Source organism: Oryctolagus cuniculus, chromosome 16 (assembly GCF_051225735.1).
Source record: "Oryctolagus cuniculus isolate XC-2025 breed Fujian yellow rabbit chromosome 16, ASM5122573v1, whole genome shotgun sequence".
Lineage (NCBI taxonomy): Eukaryota > Metazoa > Chordata > Mammalia > Lagomorpha > Leporidae > Oryctolagus > Oryctolagus cuniculus.
The window spans coordinates 74,659,779-74,687,667 of NC_142882.1; the positions used below are offsets into that span (position 1 = coordinate 74,659,779).

General features: G+C 43.2%; 1 protein-coding gene across 3 annotated transcripts in view; it reads left to right on the forward strand.

Moving 5' to 3' along the window:
- The window catches only part of COL28A1 (collagen type XXVIII alpha 1 chain), a 193,842-nt gene that overhangs the window by 95,613 nt on the left and 70,340 nt on the right, over positions 1-27,889 (forward strand). For 2 of the 3 annotated variants that reach the window (XM_008261700.5, XM_051852947.3), the window contains exons 19-25: positions 3,313-3,384; positions 4,115-4,183; positions 6,506-6,577; positions 10,246-10,314; positions 10,946-11,014; positions 14,194-14,262; positions 14,368-14,436. In XM_008261700.5, coding sequence (XP_008259922.4) covers positions 3,313-3,384; positions 4,115-4,183; positions 6,506-6,577; positions 10,246-10,314; positions 10,946-11,014; positions 14,194-14,262; positions 14,368-14,436 — 489 coding nt within the window. Of the gene's footprint in view, positions 1-3,312; positions 3,385-4,114; positions 4,184-6,505; positions 6,578-7,239; positions 7,259-10,245; positions 10,315-10,945; positions 11,015-14,193; positions 14,263-14,367; positions 14,437-27,889 lie in introns of those variants that run through there. The other variant, XM_089315699.1, reaches the window with a different exon arrangement.

Genomic DNA, 27,889 nt, shown 5'->3' on the forward strand with positions numbered 1-27,889 from the left:
GGCAGAGTGGATAGTGAGAGAGAGACAGAGAGAAAGGTCTTCCTTTTGCCGTTGGTTCACCCTCCAATGGCCGTGCTGCGGCCAGCGCACCGTGCTGATCCGATGGCAGGAGCCAGGTACTTATCCTGGTCTCCCATGGGGTGCAGGGCCCAAGCACTTGGGCCATCCTCCACTGCACTCCCAGGCCACAGCAGAGAGCTGGCCTGGAAGAGGGGCAACCGGGACAGAATCCGGCGCCACAACCGGGACTAGAACTCAGTGTGCCGGCACCACAAGGCGGAGGATTAGCCTAGTGAGCTGCGGCGCCAGCAACCAGTACAATGTTTAAAGAAGTGACTTCAAAGGAAGTCCTTCTACAATTTTACTGTTAAATGTGACATTTGCTGTAGGTTTTTGAGAAATAGTATCTATTAGGTGAGTGAAATTCTCTTCTATTTCAATTGTAGCAAACACTGCTTACTAAGGATAAATGAGTATTGGATTTTACCAACATCTGCTTATACTAATTGTATTTTTGTTCCTTTTAACCTGTTACTATATTTTCAGATATTGAACCATCCTTGCTTTTTTGAGATAAACCCAACTGATCATTATGTATGCTTTCTATGAGAATAGTTGAACTGACTAATATTTTATGCAAAATTTCACATCCACTTATATAACTGTTATATGATTGACATATAACAAATATGCACACACATGTTCAAACTTAATATGATAAGATTTGGCAATGTGTATGCTCTTGAAACCATTGCCACAACAAAGTAATAAAGATATCTATCACTCCCAAGAGCTACCATGTGTTCTCTCATAATATTTTCTTTCCATCTCTCCCTAACTTCTCTCATCTCTACTGATATGCTTTCAAATGATCTGGTACCTATTAATCTGCTTTTTGTCAGTGCAGATTAGTTTTCATTTCCTAAAATGGAATCAGATGCTATGTATACTTTTTATGAGGTAGGGGTCTGGCTTCTTTTCATTCAGCAAAATTATATTGAGATCCATGTCGTAACACATTTGAAGAATGTATTCCTTCATATTGCTGAAGGGTGCTCCAATGTTTGTTCATATGTATGTCCACAGTCTGTCTCCATTCATGTGTTGATTGACATTTTGGTTACTTGCAGGTTTTTGATATTACAAATAAAATTGTTATGAATATATATATATATATATATATTTGTATTTGCATGGACATATGTTTCCATTTTTCTTAGGTGAACACCCAGGAGTGAAATGACTAGGTCATATTGTATTGGGTAGATTTCATTCATTCCCTATTTTTTGCAAATCTTTTTGTAAATAGGGAATGTGTATTCCTCAAAGGCAAAATGGTTTGGTAATGTATGACCATTAAACCAACTAAACCTGCTACCCTCAGGGGAGAGGAGGTTAAACATTTCAGCACTGATTCAATTTGTTTGTTTAATAGGTTGTTTTACCGAGCTTGCTCATTCTTTCTATTTTTGTCATTTACATTCTTCTTGAAAAATATGCACTTTTTAATGTTTTCCAATACATGGGTTGGAAATTATCATGTAAATTTTTATGATTTTTAAGCATATCTACTATGTGTGTAGTTGGATCTGCCTTTCATTTATAAAAGTGCTTCTTGTGCATTTTGTTTTTGTATATTGATCATTTCTGCTGCATATTTATTTATTTTTATGAGTTTTAAAAAGTATTTTATGGTCGGCGCCATGGCTCAATAGGCTAATCCTCCACCTACTGCACCGGCACACCGGGTTCTAGTCCCGGTCAGGGCGCTGGATTCTGTCCTGGTCGCTCCTCTTCCAGGCCAGCTCTCTGCTGTGGCCTGGGAGTGCAGTGGAGGATGGCCCAGGTGCTTGGGCCCTGCACCCGCATGGGAGACCAGGAGAAGCACCTGGTTCCTGGCTTCGGATCAGCACGGTGCGCCAGCCGCAGCGTGCCAACCGCAGTGGCCACTGCGGGGTGAACCAATGGAAAAGGAAGATCTTTCTCTCTGTCTCTCTCACTGTCCACTCTGCCTGTCAAAAAAAAAAAAAAAAAAAGTATTTTAGGTTTCTGGAGCACTTAACTTTTTGTTTTCAAGTTTTTCCCCTACTTTTGTTATATTCTTCAACTTATTTGTGGGCTTGCTATGCTTTTTATTTTCCACTAGCTTTTTTAGGTTAGCAAAGATGACTTTCAGGCAATTCAAAGCATTTTGCTCTTATACATGCAGTAAGAACACTTTAAAAAAGATTTAGTTATTTATTTGAAAGTCAGAGTTACACAGAGAGAGAAGGAGAAGCAGAGAAAGAGAGAGAGAGGTCTTTCATCTGCTGGTTCACTCCCTGATGGCCTCAATGGCTGGAGCTACACCGATCAGAAGGCAAGAGCCAGGAGCTTCTTCCGGCTCTCCCACATGGGTGCAGGAGCCCAAGGACTTGGGCCATCCTCCACTGTTTTCCCAGGCCATAGCAGAGAGCTGGATTGGAAGTGGAGCAGCTGGGTCTCGAACCTGTGCCCATATGGGATGCCAGCACTGCAGGCAGAGGCTTTACGTGCTACACCACAGCACCGGCTCTAAGAACACTGTTTGAAAGTGGCATGTGATTTTTCTTTAGATTTCAAAAGACTTTTTATCATAGATTAACTAGAAAGCATACATAATTGTTGAATATTAGAGCCGGAAGTAGTGTTTGAGCCCCAATTTTTTGTTTTATTAGTTTGCTGGAGCTGATATAACAAAGCACCACACACCAGAGCTTCAAAAGCACAGAAAATTATCGTCTCACAGTCATGGAGGTTAGAAGTTAAAAATCAAAGTGTCTATGGGGCGTGCTCTCTCCAAAACCTGTGCAGGAGGCTCTAGCCTGACCTCTCCGGCATTCCCTGTCTTCCTTAGCTTGTAGCTGTTCCCTCTTAGCTTTGCTTCTTCCCCCACGTGGTGCATTGCCTGTGTCTGTCTCCACCTGCTGTTTTCCCCCTCTCAGAAGGACAGCGGCCATACTGGGTTAGGGTCCACCCTCGTGAGGCATCCTAACTTGATTCTTTCCGCATGGGCTCTATTTCCAACTACAGTCACACTCACAGGTCCCAGGAATTAGGGGTTAACATATCTTCGGGGAAGATCACAATTCAACTCAACAACAGAAAACAAGCCCAGAGAGGACAAGCGTCTTGCTCAATCAAATAATTGAACTATAATTACTTAATAGTCAATGTCTCAGCTCAGAGGCTTTTCTTAGACACTATGATATATGTCCAATTGGGAGTCCCTCCAAATACAGGTACACACTAAATATCAACTTTCGGGAAATAACATCTCTGTTCGTCCACCAGGGGGAGCCAGGCTCGATAGGGTTGCCAGGACAACCCGGAGTACCAGGAGAAGATGGAGCTGCGGGGAAGAAGGTGATGCTTAGTTTTTTTCTGTTACTAGAGTGAGAACTACAGAGTCAGATTGATATCTTGGTCCTGCAGGAGCTCAGATGAAACCGTGCAGGACAAACTGAGTTCCCTTAAGAAGAAGTAACACTCGCAGTTCTAAATTTTCCCTTTTACTTGCCCTAGACGGAAAGAGCGCCAAGTCAGACACTGAAGTAACATCACGTCCTCTGCTATCTCTGGCCTCTGGCCGTGGCATTCTCCAGTAACCTAGTTCTCTCAGAATTTCTAGAAAGCACAATAATTTAAACTGTGTACCTCCAAAAGGAGAGCTTGAAAATGCAGTCAGCAAGGCCATTGTAAAGATTTCCTGAATTATTTTGAGTTGACATTTTAAATCCTCATTTTTCAATAAAAGTAGTGAAAAACAGCAGATGGAGAGGCTGAAGGTCTTTCTTGTTTTTCAAAAAAATCCACAAAATGTGAATGAAGAGCCAAAGGAAAGTGGGCTTATTGCTTTGGAAATTGGCTAAGAAACTGCACTTTTTCATGATATTTCATCTGCTCCAGTTAAACTGGAGTTTAATGTTAATTTATTCAAGCTGACAAACTTCCAGATTAATTTTGAGATGACAGTGAAGTTCTAGTCTCTTTTGGAGGGTCTCAGCTGAGTCCACTGGCAGAAAGAGGAGACAAGGTGGGATTTCGCATGCTGTCTGTGGAGGGTCAACTTAGATGCCGGCGTCATTCCCTCCAGGGAGAAGCAGGACTTCCAGGAACCAGAGGCCCAGAAGGACCACCTGGGAAAGGACAGCCTGGCTCCAAGGTATGCAAATGACAGAGTCCGGGGCCAGCCCCCTGCCTTCTGGTGCGGAGCCAAAGAAGCTGATGCCGGAAAATTTGATTGTTACTCTTGCTATGTCAGTGTGTTCCCATCTGGCTCATGACTCTGTCTTGTGAGCTTTTGAAAGACAGAAAGTATGGGTCCATTTTTATTTTCCTAATGTTTATGATGAGACTCAGCAAACAGAGAAGAGCCCAGCATGTTTCTCAATAGGTGATCAGACTGACACTGAAAACACATAGGAGGGAAAAGAAGGAAAAGACACATCATTGAGACTTGGAAGTCCATACATTTTCTTCAAATATTTATAGACTCTCACATAGTAGGAAACACCACCTTATTAAATGCGGTATCACCTTACCATTGTCATAAATTTATTTTACACGCTGTAGAAATGCTGGATAAATGATCTCTTCATATGTCAAGATGAAAATATGCAAGTTCATCAAAAGGATGACATAACCTTCAGCTTCTAAGTGTCCAGATGTTTCTGTAATTTTATATACACTTATCAATGCCCGTATATTCTTATCTTTATAGATCAATGAAGTAAAAACTTGTTTATTTTTTAACACTTTAGAATTATCTTAAAATAGTAATTGATAGATTAAGCGGTCTATATCTTATGAAAGTATTAGCTAAATGACTCCTTACTCTTAAATGTGAGAATTTGACATTCAAATGTATTTCAAACATTTTAATTTATGACTTACCAGATTATGGAATCCTTTCTTGAGGCGTGAGGGTACGGAGCTGGGAATATCTTTTTAACATCATGCCAAATATAAATTTAGAAATATCAGCCTATTCACATTCAGTAGAATTAAAGTTTTCTAGACTATACTTCTGGGAAATAGACAGTAGAAATTAATCATTGACACTGTGAGAATGAATGAATGATATCTGAGAAAGAGAGGTGGGGTTCAGGCCCTGTACAGGGAGGGCACTGGAGAAAGAGCATTCAGAACCACGTAAGCACAAAAGGACCATGTTAGGAAACCCAGGGGGAAAGGGAGGGTTTCAGGATGGAAGCATAAATGGTATCAAATGCCACCAATAGAACAAGGAGACTGTGCCTTGGAGAGAAAGCCGCTAAATCTGTGGCTTGGAAGAGGGGTAGGAATATGCCACATAGCCCAGGCAGGACATGGTTCAGCATTGACACATTGTTACATTTAACCTGGCTTCTCTTCTGGGGTTGATTTAGAACAATAAGTTAAATCTAGTAGTGAATGGGAAAAATGAGTAGTTGTGGTTGGGTTTTTTCTCTATTGGAAAGTGATAATATAACTGATACTTGGACATTCAACTGTTTCGTTACTACCTGTGCCACTGCTCTCCATTGGCAGGGACACAGGGAGTTAATTACAGCCCTGGACATCCTTCCAGGTCGCCTTTTCTTAGGAATCTGTTTTGCTGATGGCTTTAGTGTAGCCCAGTTGTTGCCCAGGTGTGGACAGCAGCAGCAGCAGCAGCACCTGGATATGGTAAAATGTAAGATCTGGGGCCCAGTGCAGACCACTAAGTCAGGATCTGGGGTGTAGGGCCCAGCTGTGTGTCTGCACATGCCCTGCTGGTGACTCTGATGCTCAAGTTTAACAGCCAGGGGATGGTCGTGGGTATTAAGACGCGTGAGCGCCTCAGCTGCAACACCCAAGGAGCTCTTCCTCTGTGGAACGCAGCTCACAGCTGGAGAGAGGGCCTTGCCGCTGGGGAGCTGCAGGGTGGTTTGGCAATGCCATGAGACTTCTGGCTGGAGGTAACAGCACTCTTCTGGGGGAGCCCTGTCATACACAGCACAAAGGGGAACGGCCCAGAGACAGTTTTTAGCTCTGTCCCAAGTTAATGCTCAAACATCTTCCTACCGATCTAACTATCGACCTCCTTGCGGGGAAAGAACTAGACTCCTGCCTAGGAAGAAATGGGGCTGTGCTTTGGAAAATGTTTCATTTTATGTTTCAAAACTGAAAGCAGTGTCAAAAAGCATAGATAGCTCTCTTCTGAAACCATGAACATCTCACAACCATCTGTGAGTAGACCAAGAGTGCGCAGAGATGTCCATGCAAAGAAAAGTTCCCAAAGGAAGTTATGGGACTTGGGTTTAATGAAATATTAACTCATACCGAGTCAGTGGCGAAGCCTGAACAGTTGTGAAGTTACCCAGTCTGCTCAGGATCACTGGCAGACCCCACGCAAGGGAGCTGTGCCTGGGGCACGTGCTGGTGTCACTTGAGAATCTGGGCCATTGTCAGGTTGGGGAGTGATTGTTAATGTTACATCTATCGTTTCTAACTGCTTTGTCAGGGCGATGAAGGGAAGAAAGGGAGCAAAGGAAACCCAGGACAGAGGGGATTTCCAGGGCCAGAGGGGCCGAAGGTATGTTTGCTATTTCCTCATTTATGCTTTGGGGAGGTGGTAACTGTGTCGGATTTCAGTAGAGGATTTGATTTCCAACGCAAGTTTGATTCCTTGTTTCCTTCCCCACAAATACAAAACACCTCCCTCCCAAATAGTCTTTAGAGAATGTGCAGTTCCCAGACCAATACAGAATAGAATAAAGAGGTTGTACAAGTGTGTAATCTTTATGCAAATACTTAGGCTTCTCAGAGAGAACCCATAGGCCAGGATCCTCCAGTGACGGCCAATCAGAAGCTGGCAGAGGGTTCGGCCAGGAGATGCCAGTTCTGTATGGTCTGGGCTTGCTGAACAGCAGCCACAGTGGCCACAGCCTGGGGGGGAGTGCAGTGGTGAGGCAGGGTGGCCACAGCCTGGGGGGGAGTGCAGTGGTGAGGCAGGGTGGCCTTCCGAGGGCGCTTGCCTGGGGCCTCTCAGAGCTGGTCACTTCCTGATGGAAAGGAAACGACTGGGTCACCCTCCCAGGGTTGTGGGGAAGAGAGGCGAGTTCGTGAAGCCTGTGTCTCAGGTCCCGGCACACAGTGCGTTCTCAGTCCGTGTGCTGCTTGGAGAGGTCGCTCAGCAGCACGGTGAAATGGCAGATGGGGAATCTACGCCCTGGTCAGCTGTCCAGACCGGCACTGAGCAAGACGTGGGGAGATGGTGAGGCGGGGCGTGGTGTGCGTCCTGACTTCACGGGCAGCAGCAGTGAGGCCCCCGGACTGTCTCGGGACTCAGAATCTGCGAACTGGCGTTGGTAAGAAGGCGATAAGGACTATATTGAAGGACTGGGTGATTCAACATCAGATTTTTAAAAAATGACACTGGAAAGAGCAGGTGAAAAACAAAACAAAACAAAACGGAATATAACCTGTAGTGATTCGTAGCCTTTAGTGTCAATCAACCTGGAAGGCTGTTGCCAATCCAGACTTCATGCCATCCACAGAAATATGGACTCCATAGGTGGTGAGCCCCTGAAATCGAGATTTCTTAAATAGGTGCCCTGTGCGGCAGGCAGTTCAAGAAACCCGCCAGGAAGGATGTCACTGCATCCGAGTGCTCGGGGCTGTCATTAACGGTGACTGCTCTTTATGTCTTGGTTTCTCTTAATATGCCTTTTCACTAGGTCATCGTATTGTCTTGTGACAAGTGTATACTTTCTAAAAACAAATGTAGAACAAATTAAATCTAGAAGTGTCATTTTGTGTTGTCCCTGATTTCAGAGAAGAATTTTAAGAGGTTACTGTTTTGTTCCTACGTCGTTGTATTGGAGAGGGTGTTTATCTGTTGCCAGGTCCTGACTCTGCCACGTGCTCCTGCCTCCCACTTGTGGATTTAAGGATTGGCACACACATGCCCTGGCCTGGGCTGCCGCCGGCTGTGTGCTCAGCTTGTTTGCACTGGGTGATCGGCATGGCAGGAGGCCTCAGCTGGGAAGATGAACGTGGCTCTTCCTGGTGACTGGTGGCTGAGTCCCTCCTGGAGGGAGAGGCTGGCAGAGTGGGCAGCTCGTGCTGCTGCATTTTCAGAGGACAGGAGCTAGGCAGAGGCAGCGTTAGCTCAGTGTGAGATTCTGGAGAGCAGAGTTGAAATGCAGCATGAGCACATTCATTCCACCTGAGATAGGTGCCCACAAGTGTTTTTCTTTGAATTTTTGTTTATTTATTTAAAAGCAAAGAGAGACAGAGATCTTACATCCACTGTTGCATTTCCTAAATGTCCACAACAGCTGGGGCTGGACCAGGCCAAAGCCAGGACCCCAGAACTCCATCTGTACCTTCCATATGGAAGGCAGAGACCCAAGCCCTTGAGCCGACACCTGCCACCTCCCACGATGTACATTAACAGGAAACTCATACCGGAAGTGGAGCCAAGACCCAAACTCAGGTGCTTGGATATGGGGTGCAGCTGTCCCAAGTGGCCTCTTAATCATTCCCTCTATAACTTTTTTTTATGAAGGGCTAGATAAGCATTTTTAGCTACCAAGGCCAAGATGGAAAATTGAGATTACACAGGTACTGGAATTACAGCCATCTGAGAATGCAAACATTCTTTGCCTGGGGCTATATGAGCTGGGGCAGGCTGGCCGTGACCCAAGGGTTGGATGTTGCTGATGCCTACTCTAGAGTAGTAGCTTCTGAGCTGCTTTGATTATAAGCCTCTGTCATTCAAATTTTGACCACACCCCAACATAGGTTTGCTTTTTATTTGTAAATTGTATTTATTAACTATCATACTATTATATGTTATGACATTTACATAAATAACTGAAATTTTATTTATTTTGACAGGCAGAGTTAGAGAGAGAGAGAGAGAGAGAGAGAGGGTTATAGACAGTGAGAGAGAGAGAAAGGTCTTCCTTCCGTTGGTTCACTCCCCTAATGGCCACCACGGCCAGCGCTGCACCTATCCGAAGCCAGGAGCCAGGTGCTTCCTCCTGGTGTCCTATGCTTCCTCCTGGTCTTCCATGAAATAACTGAAATTTTAAAAGGTGAGGTTTAAATATATAGAGAAGTCCTGATATTTTCTTCTGATATCCCAGTGGGAGTGGTATCTGCATCAGTCACCAGGGTTCTTTAATAAAATTCACATTCCGGGCTGGCGCTGCAGCTTACTAGGCTAATCCTCCGCCTAGCGGCGCCAGCACCCTGGGTTCTAGTCCCGGTTGGGGCGCCGGATTCTGTCCCGGTTGCTCCTCTTCCTGTCCAGCTCTCTGCTGTGGCCCGGGAAGGCAGTGGAGGATGGCCCAAGTCCTCAGGCCCTGCATCTGCATGGGAGACCAGGAGAAGCACCTGGCTCCTGGCTTCGGATCGGCGCAGCACTGGCTGCAGCAGCCACTGGGAGGTGAACCAACGGCAAAGGAAAACCTTTCTCTCTGTCTCTCTCTCTCACTGTCCACTCTGCCTGTCAAAATAAATAAATAAATAAATAAAATTCACATTCCGGGGGCCCAGCCTCTAGGTCTGTTGAACTAGAATCTTTGAGGCTTGAAACACAGAACTACACATTTACCAAGCTCTTAGGATAATCCCTCTATTCTCTCAAGTTTGAGAATTCTTGGTGTACATTCAGGTGGGACAGAGGTATTGCCTGTTGCTCCGGATCGAGTGTCTGAGACTTAATAATAATATTATACAAATGTTTTTACTTTTCTACTTGAATGTTTTAACAACAAACTCTACTTTTTTTAAAAAAAGGACATGCAATGGAAGACTTATATACCATGGGCTATTAAATAAAAGCAATAAAGGAAAAAAAATTGTAAGCTAGAATGTACCCCAAAGCTTAAACTAAAGATAGGTGTTATCATTAGGCAAAAAAAATTTGCCTCTGAGTTCCCAGCATGCAACACCTAAGGGAAGAACTATGAATTGTATAATTCTTGCTAGTTAATAAGAGGATGCACAAGAGACAAAATTTTCCTAACATTCAGGAATTAATCGAATGTATTTATTTAAAGGCATGGAAATCTTGCTTATCAACAGCTTCAGTAGTGGTTTATAAAAATGCTCAAGTTGTTTTCATGCTGGTCTTTGAAATAGAGATGATGCTATCATTTAAAAAATCTCCAGATTACTTCTGCTTTTACGGATATAGTCTTCATGTATTTCTCTGCTTAAAAAGTAATGTGTTTGTTTTCTCTTCTTCAGGGTGAGCCAGGCATCATGGGTCCTTTTGGGATGCCTGGAGCATCAATTCCTGGACCACCTGGACCCAAGGTAGCTTTTCCTGGGGATCTTTGTCTTCTCTTTGAATCTATGGTAGTTGCAGGAATATGCATGTATGTATATTTAGAGATATAGGTGTGTATCAGGATATTGGTGAGCTAGAATTTTTGTTTTGGAAGTGCCCCAAGAAATGACCCCATTCAATCCTGAAATTTCATAGATAAGAAAACTAAAAGCCAGCAACAGAGTTAGGGCTAGAACCCACATCCCCCGTTCCTGGTGCCAAGCTTGTCACCACGCCCTGCACTACCTCTGCCAAATCCTAGACCTCAATGCAGGTGGGAATTCATTGCACTGATTCAGAAGAACCTACGATTTATAACTGAAAACTTCGGCAGAGAAGAAATCCAGTCAGTTGTAAAAGCATTAGCAGGCTTTCTTAGTCTAAATATTTGACTCTAAATTGCCAAATCCCCTCTGAATGGGCCTTTTCTAAACAGCTGTGATAGCTGTAACTGAGGATTTGAAAGTCCTCCTCAGCTGTTAGAGGAACATGTTGTCTCCATGTCTGAGTCTCATGGATTCAGCATGTTACAGATTAGCTGATCTCTTCTTGACCACCTCACATCCTTGTGGTTTCTCATGCAATCTACAGCTTGTAAATGTTCTTTGAAATGCGCAGGGTGATAGGGGAGGACCAGGGCTGCCTGGATTTAAAGGAGAACCTGGACTTTCTATCCGAGGACCAAAGGTAGGCTAATTCACATTCCGTTCCTTTTTCTGCTTATGAGAGAAATGAAGGTAGACTTAATGCAGGATAAATTGATTGTTCTATTTGCAAAGTGTCTATGTTGGTGAATTAGAAGGCAATAATATAGCTAGTCCATTTTTGTTTTTAAAAAAGGCAATCAGATAATTTACTTTTCACACATGGTGGGGCGGGGGAGAGTAGTTCCTATGGTTAAATTTTTGCTCACTTGACAGTTGTTTGAAAGTGCTGTTTCAGCCAGGTGTGTGTGATATACGGGATTAAAATGGCTTCTGGTCTCTTCCATTTATTTTTCAATGGCTAAATTATCTGTTTTGCCAAAACACTGCCCCAAAACTTCAAATTTGGAAGATTTCCCCTACTCTGTCCATCTTTCTTAATTATTTCAAACGAAAGGAAATTAAGTACAGGAGAAACCAACTTCAAGTCATCATGCTTGGTTTTCCATGGCAACAAAGCACCATTTCCCTCCTCACTCTGCCCCGCAGCACAGCAAAATTCTGCATCCGTCACACTCCTCCGTGTCACGTAGGGCACCTGTGTGCTCCAGCACAGGCTTAGGGGCCCGTCGTCAGCACTTACTGAACTAACATCAGGTTTATGCAGCTCTGAAGGCGGCTCGTGTGTTTTCTTAACAGTCTCCTCCAAATGAAAGAATGCACATACCTAAACCAATGACTTTCAACTTGAAAACTTGGAGTCATATCTTCAATGAAATATAATGCAAAATCTCTTATATAAAATGGATACCAATTGAAGTGGTTCTTATGGAAGGTAGAGTTAGGATCCTGAGCCAACACCGTCCTGACCATTCACAGCCCTCACCACTACCCTTGTTTTCCCAGGACTGGGGTTCCCTAGGATGCAGGGATTTCAGGGCTACAGTTGGGAAAGCCTTGGGCAGAGGGAAGAAAGTTGTTGATCCTATTTTCCAGCCCCTAAGGTCCGTGGAGCCCAGATATGCACGCTCCTTATAGCAACCTGAGCTATGTAGATGACTCAATAAGTAAATGCCAAGTTTCTTAATGTGAGAACTGGAAATATGACATGGATCAATTGCATTTGTGTGACAATTTTCATATTCTTTGATAACTATTTAAAACCCATGGTTATTTATACTTACTTCTCTCTATGGGTACTCACACTTTGCAATAGTTCTAAGATGCCGCTACAGTGCGTAGACCCTGGTCATTTCTGAGCATTGCATGAGATAATATTAAAGATACCTCCTTTTCACACACACATTTTGCTAATCTCTTAGGCTCCAATAATACTGTTGCTGCCATTCTGTTCTAATTCATTAGCTTTTAAGCGTTGGGACACTCAGCTACCTCTTTGAATGTCTGGTGGAGGCTCCAGCGTATTATTTCAGTTTTGTATACTACTTTAGTGAGCTTGTCAGACCTACAACCCAAACCACACTTCAAAATACCAGCCTTCACTTTCCCCACTCATTTCTCTGAGCAACAGAGCTGAACTTGGAAGTGGGTGACTTGTAGGACATTTCCTTCAGTCCAGTGCAGAAAAGCTGAATGGTAACAATTCCATCTATAAAAATCTCGTGAGGGATCCTTGATGCAAATCTGCCTGTTGATAGCCCCCATTAACAGTAGAAGTAACATACCAAGGGGATTCTTTTGAGAGAGAGAGAGAGCAAGAAGATCTCTAGGAAACAAGTTTGTAAACTGTGAATTTCAATGTCTTTTTTCCCCTCTGCTGTAGGTGCCAGAGGTTAAGCTCTGACAGCTGCTGATAATTTGTTATGGGCTTGGAAGTTAACAGAAAAACTGAGCTGTGAATTAGGATTCCAATTTTCTTTTCTTTTTCCTAACTGGGGAGCAATGACTGCTTTATTTTGTTGTTGGCCCTTCCTTATACAAGCACGGAGAGAAATGTGCCTCTTATTTTGGGGTGGGTCTCAGCTGGAACATTTAGAGTTTTAATCTTTTTTCTTAATTAATTAATTTATTTGAAAGGCAGAGTTACATAAAGGCAGAGGCAGAGAGAGGTAGAGACAGAGAGAGAAGTCTTCAATCTACTGGTTCACTCCCCAGATGGCCACAATGGCTGGAACTGTGCTGATATGAAGCCAGGAGCCAGGAGCTTCTTCCAGATCTCCAACGCAGGTGCAGGGGCCCAAGGACTTGGGCTATCCTCCACTGCTTTCCCAGGCCACAGCAGAGAGCTGGATCAGAAGTGGAGCTGCTGGGACTTGAACTGGCGCCCATACGGGATGCTGGCACTGTAGATGGCGGCTTTACCCGCTATGGCGCAGCACCAGCCCCATAGTTTTAATCTTAAATGTAGTTGGAATAGCAGAAAAAAATTGCTTTTGTTAGGTGGCCAGTTCCCTTTAGTTGGGAATGTACCCAGATTCATCTGTCCTAAAGACCTTGTTCTTATTCTCTTTCATAAAACTTTAGCCTGGCACTACTTTTGTTTCGTGTAAGAGAGTTACACCTCTGGGAAAACCGTTGCCCAAAAGACAACAGCCACCACTTCCTGCTCTCTCTGCAGGGGGCTGATGGCTGCCCCTAAATGTTTTTGATGCCTTAGATGATTGCTATAAAGGAATATTTATAACTATTTCCCTAGGTCTCAAGATAGGAACCACAATCTCTTGGTATCTCTTCCCCCAAAAACTTGTTTTTTAAAAAACTAATCTGTTTTGTTTTGGGTTTACTTACTGCCTGTGTATTTTGGGCCCCGTAATTACTGAAGACAATACACTTAACTGTAAGTAGGAAACAGTTACCTTACTGCACACGCAGCATATTGTTTTATATTCTCTTCTTTTGTCATGGTGCTCGTTAAATTTTCCCATTTAATACTTCTCCCTAATTTATTATGTAGCAGTTGTACTTTCAAAATTGAAATATTAGCAGCAGACATTTCTCAATCCTATGGAGTGCATCCTACAGAGGACTTTGTTATGGTTCATATACGTATATTTCCTACCTTTATTCCATGCATTCATTGCCACTGAATTCAGGTAAGTAAGAGATACATGCAGATAACAAGCCGCCTTAAGTGGTGGGATTTCTTCTCAGTGTGTTTGAAATTGACCCTTCATACTGATCAGACCCACCTGTGGTGTATGAAGTGGTGCTGTGCTATGTCTCATTGTCTCATGACATCACTTGGTGTTGGAATTTACTCAGGGTGCTCAAGGCCCTCAGGGACCAGTGGGTGCTCCAGGACTCAAAGGAGATGGCTATCCCGGTGTGGCAGTAAGTGTGGACCTTCCTCCCCACCCCTACCCTCACTCTCTCCTCCCTTTCTGAGCATTGCACAGTACAATGATACTCCCTGTCATCCTTATTGTGTCATCCCAGGGACCCCGAGGATTACCAGGACCCCCAGGACCAATGGGTTTACGCGGAGTGGGAGATACTGGAGCAAAGGTAAGATTTTAAAGTGGGCAATGTACTAGCTTGAAAAAAGTACAAATAAGTAAGTGACTTAAGTAATGAATTTTTATTCATCAGGTGCGATAGAAGAATAGCGGTGTCTGAAACAATTGATGAGATGATTTATCCCGTTTTATGGACTTCCCGGGGGAACTTGCATTAATATGAACATGCAGATGAACTTTATGGTTTTTCTCCTGGAAGCAATGCTCTCATTTCTTGGCTGTTTCCTCCTTCCCCTGAGCCAGGATCATGGTTCAGGTTGGAGCCCTCCTCTCTGAGTTAGCCATGCTCTATCCCTGGTGCTCCCATCTAGAACCATGCCTTTAACCATGACCCATGTACTCACAGAGTCAAAATTCCCATCTTCCTTCCTGCAAGTTCTGGTCTCGCAAATCTAGTTTCTAAGCAGATATTTCCTCTTGAATTTCTCACAGATATCTCTACCCTAAAGTCCAAAATACAATCTGTGATTCTCACCCGACGAGTCTGTAGCTGGCTCTGCCGTCACCCATTGCTCAAGTTGGAAGATCTAAGAGTCACCTTGCTTTCTGCCTGCCCCTCTCCTTTCCCCATGTCTAGTCCTTTGGGAAATCCCGTTAGTGCTGCTTCCCAACTGTGAATGCGTCTGATCCAGGCTTCTTTTCTCCTCTCTTCTTGCCAAGGACCACTTTCATTGCTTGCCTGGGCTCCCTTCTGCCTCTGCCTTCCTATAACATGGCAAGCAGAGTGGGCTTTGGAAACCACACTTCAGATCGTATCCCATTTTGAAACACACCAGAGGCTTCTCTTTGTACTCAGAACAAACTCCAACCTCTTTGCATGCCCCATGATACCCAACCACAACCTGACCACAGCCTCTATCTATTTCTCCCTCGCTGCTATGTCCGGCTGTGCTGGCCCGTTCCACTTCAGCTCATTTCTGCTTCAGGACCTCGGCTCTACTAGGGTGGCCAGTTCCTAAGGCCTCAGCTCAAATTTCACATCCCTGGCCACTCAGTCAAAAATCATCACTGTCCCACCCTGCTGTGCATTTCCCGTGTAGCATGGATCACTCTCTGACATGGTCTTGCTCATTCATGGTTCTGCATATTCTAGGGGAGTGTTGACTTCTCTGGAGTAAGTCTGCCCCTCCCTCCCTCAATATTCCCTCCCCCTTCCTCTCCCCTCACCTCCCTTCCCTCATCCCTCCCTCATCCCTCCCTCCTTCCCTCCTCCTTCTTTCTCCACTCGTAATATCCTGGCAACCGAACTAGGCATACCACTCAATAGCAGCTCTTTAACCTGTTGAATGCCTGGGGAATAACTGATTACAAACACCTTAAAGAGAAAATGTTTCCTTACAATTGTACTATTCACAGTTTTTCTTATGCTTCCAGGTCATTAGAGAGAGCAATTGTATGTGCTCAATGCTCAGTTCTTGTCTTGTCAAAGCATTCAGGAGTGCCAGTGCCCTGATACTGCTCCTGGACAACTGGGCAGGTGCCCTTTTATCCTCTCCTAGGTAGAATGAAAGTCAGGTGGGGACCATGGCACTCAATACCGTCTCTAAGGGAGATCTTGACACCTGCCCTGTCTCTGTTTCTTGGGGGTAATTGTGAGTTCAGGGAGAAGATGTGTCTGAAAGTTCTTGGGAACCTGTACGGCAGAGACAAACCCAAGGTCATTGCTGCAGGTTCTGGCTTGTTCTGACTCAGAACTAAATCAGATCCTTGAGTAAAGCCCAACAGTGTCGCTAAACCACACTGAATTTGGGGATTGAGCTATTCTTTCTTCTTCAAGGCATAATATTTTTCAAAATATTACAATGATTAAAAAAAGATATTGAATAGGAAACATTATTTTCAACTGTGCATGAAACATTTGTGAAAATGTTTTTATGGTAAATATCTCCTTAGGGAAGTAGAAGCTTATTCCTGTGTAAAATAAGGCCTGAAATAAACTCTGTTCAGTGTGTTCTGGAATCTGGTGGCCTTCCAGTGGAACCGGATGATCATTTGTTTTCAGAGTAGATTATTATGATTTTAATCTAAGTGTGTGTTATATCCTGTTCACTTATACTATTACATTGCTGTTTTCCATTTAGCAATAACATGGGCAGACATTTAGACACAGAGAAAGAATATTTGAAAATTTGATCTTTGTGAATATTCTACTTCAGATTATTTAAGATACAGACTTAAACCAGGTACTAAACGGTTTTGTATACCCTTCCAAAAGCCCCTTGTAATTGCTTTTATACGCATTTGAGAGGGAAAACATTTTAAAAAGATGTTCCTTGAAAAAAGATTCAGCTTGCTTGGTTTTTCTTGTAAGAGCCAGCATGTTGTCAGCTGAAGCTCCCCTTGTCTTTGTCAACCCTCACAGGAGGCTGGTGAAGCAGCAGGCCAGAGCCCCCAGTCAGACGCTGGCTGGGACCCCCTCTGCCAGTCGGCCTCCCACCCAGCGGCCTGCAACCTTTCTTTGTTGCTCGTGTCTCTTTCTCGGTGCTTGTTGGGAACATGCATTTCCAGGATAACTCATGCCCTAAAGGTGATGTTCAGGGAGGAAGCTGGTCAAAGGGACTTGGATCATCAACTTGAAAATAAAGAAAATCCCAAAAGGAAACATCCATTTGTAAATAACTTTCACAATCATTTCCCAAAGTCTCTCTGTGGACTTTCTTTCTGGAGAAAATGTTTAAATATGCACACACACACACACACACTTCCATGAGTGTGCACACACTTAGATACACATAGACAGAAACTAGGGGAGAAAGAGAGACATTTTGAAAAGCTTTTGTCCAGTTAATTTTGTTTGGCAAAGTGGAGGTGAGACTCTCAAATATGAAAAACTGTCAGTGACAGCAGAAGCCTAAGACCCAAATGTGTGCAAAATTCCTTCCTTCCAATTTGAGTTAAAATGACAGAGAAACTGTAGGTATGTGGTAGTGAGGCTGTTCAGACATATATACCTTGGTATGTTTTTCATTTAAACTCTATGTAGTCACCTTAAAATCTTGGCCTTAAGGCATTAAGTTGCAAAGTAAATGTATTCTGAAATGAGGAAACCATTAAAGTTGACAATTAATTTATGATGGATTTTTCTGATATTTAGTTAAGGTCACATGTGTTTAGCATATGAGACAGACATTAGAATCAAAGCTTCTGTGTTCCAAACATATCAAAGCAGTTCTTGACAGCTCTCCCCTTGTAATGTTCTGGCTTTTTCTCAAGTGCAAGAATTCCATATAACATTGCTGGCTAGCATTTTTCTATCTTTGATGACTTTGAATTTAATTCAAATTTTGGCAAGATCTTCTGAGATGTTTCCAGTATTCTTTAAAAAAAAAAAAAGGAAAAAAAACCCTCCAGGGACATAATAGATATGTGAAGACTTCAAACAGTTCATGGCAAAATGGAACCAAGAGATAAGTTTATTTTGGTGCAAAAAAATTGAAATATATGCATAGTTTTCCATAATTGGCAATTTCCATCAACTTTTTGAGGACACAAATTATAGCAAATTATAGCTTTATAATTAGTTTTTTTTTTTTTTTGAACCATGGTGGGAAGAGGAATGGACAGTTTGGTCTTTTGCTAAGTGGGAAATAACTCATCCAGTGTCATTACTCCTGGCTCAGTGATGGGAAGGGAAGGCAAGCCCAAAGCCCCTGCCTGTAACTCCCAGCATTTCTTCACTAAGACTGGGAGGACGCCTTGTAATGTGAGTACGATCATGCTGTAAAATCTTGTCGTCCTTTGAGAAGCTGCAGATAACTCTTGCTCCTACATTTTCATTCCTAAAAGCTTATGAAGCTCAAGAACTGGCCACCTGCTGTCCCAGCATCTGAGTTGGTTCTAACATTGCAGAAGAGACATACAAGGGGTGTCTCTCCTGCGTGCCACAAGGGCAGGTCCATCCTGCCTGGAGCCTCTCTTAGCTTTTCCAGCCTCTTCAGTGTGTTGGTTCATCACAGGGAGAGCCACGGCCTTCCCCAATCCTTGTGATGATGGGACTTGCTCCATTCATTGCATAGGGGAAACTTAATCTCGATTTGGAGTTCTTCAAAGCCTCCAAGGTTGGAATAAAGTGTTTGGGCAGGAAAGACATTAGATTCTTGTGGTAAATATTACTTAACAGCTTCCAGAATACAATGGCCTCACAAGAAATCAAGGACCAGAAAACTTGAACAATTTGCCTTGTTACAAATATTTTTTTTAATGGGGCCAGCACTGTGGTACTGCAGGTGGGGCTGCTGCCTGTGGTGCCAGCATCCCATATGGGTGCCAGTTCAAGTCCCAGCAGCTCCACTTCTGATCCAGCTCTCTGCTGTGGCCTGGGAAAGCAGTGGAAGATGGTCCAGGTCCTTGGGCCCCTGAACCCATGTGGGAAGACAGGAGGAAGCGCCTGGCTCCTGGCTTTGGATCAGCGTAGCTCCGGCTGTTGCAGCCATCTGGAGAGTGAACCAGCTGATGGAAGACCTCTCTTTCTCTCTCTATGCCTCTCCTCTCTGTAACTCTGCCTTTCAAATACATAAATAAATATTTTTTAAAGATTTATTTATGTATTTGAAAGGCAGAGTTACAGAGAGGGAGAGACAGAGAGATCCATCTTCCATCTGCTGGTTCACTCCCCAAATGGCTGCAACGGCCCAGAGCTGGGCTGATCCGAAGGCAGAATCTAGGAGCTTCTTCCAGGTTTCCCATGTGAGTGCAGGGGCCCAACCACTTGGACCATCCTCTGCTGCTTTCCCAGGCCATAGCAGAGAGCTGGATCAGAGGAGGAGCAGGCGGGACTCGAACTGGCACCCATATCGGATGCTGGCACCACAGGTGGAGGCTTAGCCTATGATGCCACAGCGCCAGCCCCAAAATGAACATTTTTGATCCCATATTTGTTTTATATATGAGAGGGAGACTATGAATATGGGTGAAAGAATGAAACAGTAAGAGGATGAATAAATCAGAGCGGAAAGAATGACTTAGTCTCATTCACGGGTGCTTTGTCTGCAACACATCATTTTGGGTATGGTAGGGTTGTTTCTCTTTCCATTCATTTCCACTGTCAAAACTCAAGTTACATCATCCTTAAAAAGAAGCATAAACCAAACCCAGAAGAGTTAAATATTTTTCAAAAACTGTAAATGTTTGACTATTGTAAACGCATGCTTTATTTGACAAAAGCAGCCCATAGTCATAAATTAGAATGCAAGTCTCTGTGAAATTCCACCGAGTATCATTATTCCAAAAATGTTCCCAGCCCCTGAATCGCCGCTGTGTTCTCTGCAATGGCTCACATATGTGTGCACCACCACCAGGCAGGGGCAGAACAGAGGGCCGATTCACAGAGAGATGCCTTAGGAATTCTTGGATTTCTCCAGCAGACATGGACTGAGCAAAGAACTCCGTTTTGGACAGCACCCAACCAGGAGGGCTGGCCTGGGATATGGGCTTCTCAATAATGAAGTTAAGAGTCCATGTGTCCAAAATGAACTTGAAACCCATCTTCCCATAACATGATGGCAAAATTGCTGTAGGCTGGACAGTCAGCTCAAAACGGTGCTGATTAAAACCAGAGCCGTATGACGTTTGAATGCCAGGTGCTTTGAACTGTACGCTTTAGAAAAACAGGAAAATTTGACAAGATGATTTTGCAAGTTGGTCTTCATTTTAGTTCTATGCGTAAGCTCTAAAATCAACTAGACCCCAGCCCTCCTTGGGACTTTTAATGCTGCCTTCATCTCTCTCTACTGTTTTCCTACCATAGTGCTCCTTCCCCAGGGGGACCTAAGACTTTCCCTTCAGGGCTGGAGATACACAGAAAATCCCCACATCACTATCAGCACATTGTGATTTTTTCTTGAAGATCAGCATACTTTTGTGTGTGTGTGTGTGAAGCAGAAAGATGGTGTAGGGGGAGAGAGTGCGAGTGAGCGCTCTCTTCTGCTGGATCAGTCCCCAGATGACCACATGACTGTGGCTGGGTCAGGAAGGAGCCAGAAGCTGGGAACTGAATCTAGATCTCCCACATAGGTGGAGGGGGCCCAGGTATTTGAGCCATCATCTGCCCTCCAGGTTACGCATTAGCAGGAAGCTGGAGATGGAAGTGGAGCCAGGATTAGAACTCACGCACTTTGGTATAGGATGTGAGTATCTCCACCAGCAGCATAACTTGAGTCAGAACCAGCCCCAACACATTTGTATTTTTAATCATACAGACCAGAGGCTCTTAACTTATGGACTTCTAGCAAACTAAGTACAAGAGCCTCCTCCTCTCCCTCTCATGATGATGGTATCAGTGTCTCTACTTTCAAGGTTTCTAACTCAGCTCTGTGAAGAAGCTTCCCTCTGTCTCTACAGTGAGTTCTTGGCACAGGGCAATGGTTGGCTCATTTTCAATGAATTGATTTTGAGAAAAGGAAGAAATAATAACAAATCTCCCCAAATCCTAAAGCAAGATTTTAAATTATCAGGGGGCCCTGAGGTATAGCTGTTTTGGCGTGAATATTGAAGTTCTAGGGGTGAAATTGTTTCAAAGAGTTGAAATTTAATATGTTGAATTTAGATCTGGGAAAATACTTGAAATGTAATAGCAATGTAAGTGTACTTAGTTTACTAAGATTCTCTTAATTATGTTCCCATCGCTGTGCTGATGGAATTGGTAGTGGTCAAGGTTTCTTTTCATATTGAAGTGTATCAGTGAGAAATGACTGAGGGATGAGCCAATGGCCAGTCAATAATCAGTACATTTGTCTATCCATGAGCTTAGCATAGAGCCTCTAAAATGTGCTTTCACATAATGGCAACCATAAGTGAGGTATAGAAGGGTTAGCAAACCGTGACCTATGCTAAAACACCTAATTGATTCCAGAGCGGTGCTTATGTTGGTGGTAGTTGAAGACTTGGTAGTTACATATATCTTAATTTTACTTAAAAGCCAGAAAGAAAGAAATATTAAGCAGGTGCTAATAATCACTTTGACTTCTCCTAACTTTATTTAAAATTTTTTTTTTATTTTATTTCAAAGTTAGAATTATGAAGGTGTGGCAGGGAGAGAGAGAGAGAGAAAAAGAGAAAGAGAGAGAGATTCTCATTCGCTGGTTCACTTCCCAGTTAGCTGCAATGGCCAGGGCTGGGCCAGGCTGAAGCCAGGAGCCAGGTGCTTCCTCCAAGTCTCTCATGTGGATAGCAGGGACCCAAACACTTGGGCCATCCTCCACTGCTTTCCCACGCACATTAGCAGTCTGCTGGATCAGAAGTGGAGCAGTGGGGACACAAACCAGCACCCATATGGGATGTGAGTATTGCAGGCAGTGGCTTTACTCACTATGCCACAAGGTCAGCCCCTCCTAACTTTTTTTAAAACTCAGTCATTTTTTGGTTCATCACTGGGGATCTTCAAGTTCCATTCTTCAGAGAATTCTTGGAGGCTGATTCTTTTTATCATGAATTCACTTTGATTTTTATTGTCCCCAAAGTGGTAAAACATAATGTCACTATCAAAACAACCGAGTTACTCCCACAGTTCTCTTCAAAGAATGGTAGGGACATCCTTAGTACAAAAGGAGAGATAGTGATTAAAGTCTCGTTATGTGGATGTGGAGCAGGGGTAGGGGGAGAGGAGATAGATCATTTTCCAAATATTGTATATGTTTTATAAAATGAGTGCGGTGGGCTTTTCCTTATTACTGGTCCACCTTGAAACCTCTGTCACTTATTAGCTATGTGACCTCAGCAAGTCATTTAGTCTCTCAGAGTTGTAGCATCTTCATCTGTGATTTCAAATAATAGTGGCCACTTCCCAGGTTATTCTGAAAAATTAATTGAATTACACAAGACATTTTAATGAATTATATATTTAAATATATATTAATATATTAATATTTAAATAATATATTTAAATAGTAGTAGTAGTAGTCATAGCATACATTATTCTGCCAAACCTAGTGCCATGTATGATAGATGAAAAGACATATTAAGAGCTTATGAAGGTTGAGACCAATTTGTGGTGTAGTGGATTAAACTGCCACCTGTACGCCAACATCCCATACGGTCAATGGTTCAAGTCCCGGATGCTCTACTCTCAATCCAGCTGTCTGCTAATATACCTGAGAAAGCAGAGGGTGGCCCAAGTACTTGGGTCCTTGCACACACGTGGGAGACCTGAATGGAGTTCCAGGCCTACTTCAGCCTGACCTAGCCCTGGCCGTTATAGCCATTGGGGAGTGAGCTAGTGGATGAAAGATCTGTTTCTCTCTCTCCTTCTCTCACCCGCCCTCCCTTCCTCCCTCTCTATAACTCTGCCTTTCACATAAATAAATAAGTCTTTAAAAATGTTGTGTAGGCAGAGAAATGGGTAAGTGTTTAAGGAACTGGAAATGCTAACTACCCTGATTTGATTATTATATTGAATTATCACACTGTATCCCATAAATATGTCAATGAAAAGTATGCGTTTGGGTAGCAGATCTGGAATTAGACCAAGGAAAACATTGTGGTAAACCACAAAACTGAGGAATGGCAGTGGGAGGAAGAGGGAAAGGCAGCTGGGTTCTTGTACAGGTGTGGGTTCTGTGGGCCTCTTGGAGTCTAACTTGAGTTTCTGCCATCTAGGATGTTTTCTTTTCTCCTTGAGAGGGTGTGATTGACAATGTAGGGGAAGGGAATTCACAGCCGCACAGCCATGGTCTGGGCATGAATAGGCAGCTGGCGGGAAGTCTACAAAGTTGCCTCTTGCATTAGTCCCAGGCAACATCAAAATGGGAGGCAGATTCTGGATCATGTGTGGTTAGAATTGCTTCAGGCTGCAAGTTTTGACAAGTCAAGGGTCCTCTATCTTCAGTTTCCTTACCTATAAAACGGAGTGAGCTGATGTTGATAGGACTGGGTAAGAAAATGAAGTGTACCTGCTCTATAATAGAGTTAATAAATGCTAGTTATTATTTATCATAATTTTGTTAATATTAGCCAAAGCAACGGTTTACTACTGAGAAAATGTGATAGTGTGGGTGCCCTTTTTCTTTCTTCTTTTGTTGAAAAAGTGACAGCTTCAACGTGAGATTACTAGGACCACCATAAGATGTTTCTAAAGGGTTTATCACGAGCTGGTCGGCAAGGTTATGGTCTAGGCGAAGCCTTCACTGAGTCGCTCACTCACATACTCTGCAGACGATCCTGCACTTGGTCATGTCCTATAAAATGAAAGGAATATTTGCCAGCTGGAGTCACTTGTGGGCCAAGAGGAAGCAGTAGACCCACGAAACAGTTATTTATTTTGGAGGTGGAGGCGGATAAGAGTAGGGCTAAGGCTCTGGTTTTATGAAATTGATGGGAAGTAGTATTTACTCTGTGGTTGGTTCGTAGCTCTTGATACAAGGGCTCCCCCTGCAGGTTTCAACAACTGTAAGATGTTATGTGGGAAGCTAAGTCCAGCCATGTGAGAAATGTTCTAATGTCCTTCATTTGTGAATGTCACTCCATCCACTGACTGTAAGCTTTAGCAGGTAACACATATTTTAACTACTGATGATGTGCTGTGGGGTAGCCAAACCAGATTTCCCACTGCCTTGTTGCTTACAATCACCAGGTGTAGTGGCCTAACAGGGACACATGGCCTGTGGAACAAAAATCACACATTTGGAAAGATCCCATGATGGTGGGGAGGTAGTGTGTCAATGTATTTGCAGCTCATTTGGTGCCTGATAGCTCCCTACATGGGAAGTATTGTGTGTGTGTGTGTGTGTGTGTGAATTTGATTAATACTAGTTGAAAAGGAACTTCTTAACTAAAATCATGAATTAAACAAGAGTGTCATCTTCTTTCTTAAAAGAGACCCTACTTTATTTAAAAAAAAAAACCTTATTTTCCTTAATTTAAAAAACTTACATGACATTTGTGGCATACCAAGAACACATGAAGCATATGTGAGTTCTACTCATGATGTTGAATCCACCTGTGTGCTCTTTGCCCATTTTTAAAACCTTTTAAATTATGTATTAGGTTTTTTTAAAAAAAGATTTATTTATTTATTTGAAAGTCAGAGTTACACAAAGAGAAGGAGAGGCAGAGAGACAGAGAGAGAATCTTCCAATCATTGGTTCACTCCCCAGGATGGCCGCAATGGCCAGAGCTGCGCCAATCCAAAGCCAAGAGCCAGGAGCTTCTTCCAGTTCTCCCACATGGGTGCAGGAGCCCAAGGACTTGGTCCATCTGCCACTGCTTTCCCAAGCCATAGCAGAGAGCTGGATCAGAAGTGGAGCAGCTGGGACTTGAACCGATGCCCATATGGGATGCTGGCACTGCAAGCGGCGGCTTTACTTGCTACGCCACAGCACTAGCCCCTAAATCATGTATTATTAATATCAGTGAACATTACAGTGGCACTTCCTCACATTCATTGGTGAGATTTTTGCTATGTATTATTCCTTGTTTTTAAGAATGTTATTAAATAGTTTGTGAAAAGTATTAAGCATATACAAAAGTAGAAAGACTAGTGGTATGAGCTCTCATTTACTTATAATTCTTTAGCAACTTGTAAATCTTTTGTTACCTGTATTGCTCATTCCTCCTCTTACTGCTTTTTTCTGAAGCAATTTTCAGACATCACAGAAATAAAACTTTAATACTTGTGTCTCAAATGCAATAACCCTTTTAAAACGTAATTGTGGTATATTATCAAACCTGAAAAATATTAACAACAATGTCTTACTATTGCAAATATCCAGCATTCAAATTTTCCAGCTTGTGTCGTAAATTTGTTACAGTTGGTTTGCTTGGGTTGGGAGCCAGATGTTGCTCATATGTTGTATTTGATTGAGATATCTCTGAAATCTTTCTGAACTGCGGTGACTTCTCTCTTTTTTTTCCCTTGTACTTTTTTGTGGATGTAGTAATTGTATTTTAGGATTTCTTTTTTATTTTTGGCTTATTGATTTGATAGGAAAGGTGGAGATAGAGAGCAAGAAAGTGTCCCCATCCACCGTTAACCCCCAGTTGCCCACAGTGGCTGAGAACCAAGAAGCCAGTCCAGGTCTCCCACATGGGTGGCAGGAACCTAATGACTGCTGCCTTCCAGGGTCTGCATTAGCAGGAAGCTGGACTCAGGAGCTGGAGCCAGAGGTCAACCCAGGTGCTCTGATAGGGAGCATGGGTGTGCTAACTGGTGTCTAAACTGCTAGGCCCAAGGCCGGTCCTGTACTTTGATAGTATAGCTTAGTGCTGTTTAATGTACCTCTCCATCATCTACTTTTGTAAACTGGGAGATCTCGAGATCTGTTCAGATCCAGGTCCAGTTTCCTTGGCCAGAAGATTCTCAGGTGGGGTTGTGCATTCCCCAGGCATCACAGCGAGAGGCACAAGGTGGTCAGCCACACCCTTTCCAACCTCAACAGGGAAGGGCAGAGGTGAACAGAAACCCGAGCAATGAAGCTGTCATATCTGGGATGGCCTTGGAGTAGGCAGGTGAAGCAAACAATTATAAATTGTTGATAAAACATTAAACAATTCTTGGTGCCAAGAATTGCACCTGCATGGGAGACCTGGAAGAAGCTTCTGGCTCCTGACTTCAGATCAGCTCAGCTCCAGCTATTGTGGCCATCTGGAGAGTGAACCGGCAGATGGAAGAATCTCTCTCTCTCTCTCTCTGCCTCTCAAATAAATAAATAAATCTTTTTTTTAAAAATAATTCATTCAGTATTAAATATAGTTTAAAAGTTTTACTCATTTTTGTAGTTTTACCTAGAAGTCCAAAAATCATGGAAGGTGTAGATTCAAAACTTGGCTCTGGGGTTTGGTGTTGTGGTACAGTGGGTTAAGCCACCACCTGCAATACTAGCACCCCACATGGGTACCTGTTCGAGTCCTGGCTGCTCCACTTCTAATCCAGCTTCCTGCTAATGGCCTAGGGAGAGCAGCAGAAGATGGTCCAAGTCCTTGGGCCCCTGCACCCAAGTGGGAGACCCGGATGAAATTCCTGGCTTCAGCCTGGTCTAGCCCTGGCCACAGCAGCCATCTGGGGAGTGAACCGGCGGATGGAAGATTTCTGTCTTTCTCTCTTTCTGTAATTGTGTCTTTCAAATAAATAAATCAATCTTAAAAAAGAAACACAGCTCTGTTTTATTATTGTATAACTTTATTGAGGCATATTTTTTATATTATAGGGGTCACCTATTTCAAATAGTCTATTTAATGTTTTTTGAGTAAATTTGTCCAGCTCTATGGCCATTACTTTAAATCAGTTATTTTCACCCCTCCGGTGAGATTCCCCCTGCTCATTTGTAGTTAATCTGTGTTCCGGTCTCTGGCCCCAGCAGTCACTACTCGATTTTCTCTGTGTAGATTCAGCTTGTCTGAACATCTCATCTGAATGGAGTCATAACACATCTGGCTGCCTTCATTGTTTCTGAGGTTCCTCCAGGTTGTGGCACATATCTGTAGTTTCTACCTTCTTAATGCTGACTGTGCCACATTCTGTCTCTCTGTTCACCGGCTGATGGGTATTAGACTATTTCCCATGTGGGGTTATTATGAATAACACTGTTAAGGACATTGCTCTGCAAGATGCTGTGTTGACATATGTTTTTATTTTCCTTGGATATGTGCCTAGTAGTGAAATTGCTGGATCATGTGGCAAATTTATGCTGAACTTTTAGAGAAACCATGGAACTGTTTTCCAAAGGGCCTGCCCCAGCCATGATGAAGGTTCTTGTTTTACCACATCCGCTTAGCTCTGCCTCTTACTAGCTGTGCAGGCTTGGGCAAACTTCAGTTTCCTCTGTAATAAAACGCTGGGCGGGGATCTGCTGTTTACCAAGTGCCTACTCAGTGTCAGGCGATGTGACAGGAGTGTTCCTTCCCTTTGTCCCACTTCATTTCTTCTCTCTGTGAAGTGTGTATCTATTTTTTACATATTGTGATGATTTTGCTGAAGTTCAGGGAAGTTAGATAAACTAGTCCTCGTTGTAGCACTGCAGGATTATTGTGAATGCTGAGTTATGCCAAACAACTTACATGAACATGCTATGCAAGGACTGGGGCATACAGAAGGTGGCTAACAAAGAGATTCTTCTTCCTCTGGTCTGTTTTTAATCATTAGCATCTTTTCAGTTTTTATTTATTTGCTTCTTGCCATCCTTAGCATTGGGTTCCACCACTTTTCTGTTGCTGGTGCCTGCCATGAGACTGCTATGCTTTGGAGAAATGGAAAAGTCCTTACAGCATTTACCCTGAGCTCAACTACTCTAGTGGCAGAAATATCAAGGGTCAGTCCCTGATTCAAATAGCATCATCATGTTGCATAAAACTATAGAAGCAACTAGTTCAGGATGTAGTTATAGCTGTTAGTGGTTATTCTAATTCTCTTCTTTTGTACTCTGTTCACAATAGTGGTAGTTACTCTTCTTAATTCTAGAGAAAGGAGTTCTGAAAAATGTATACAATGTATAGGTTCATGTTGCAAGAAATTA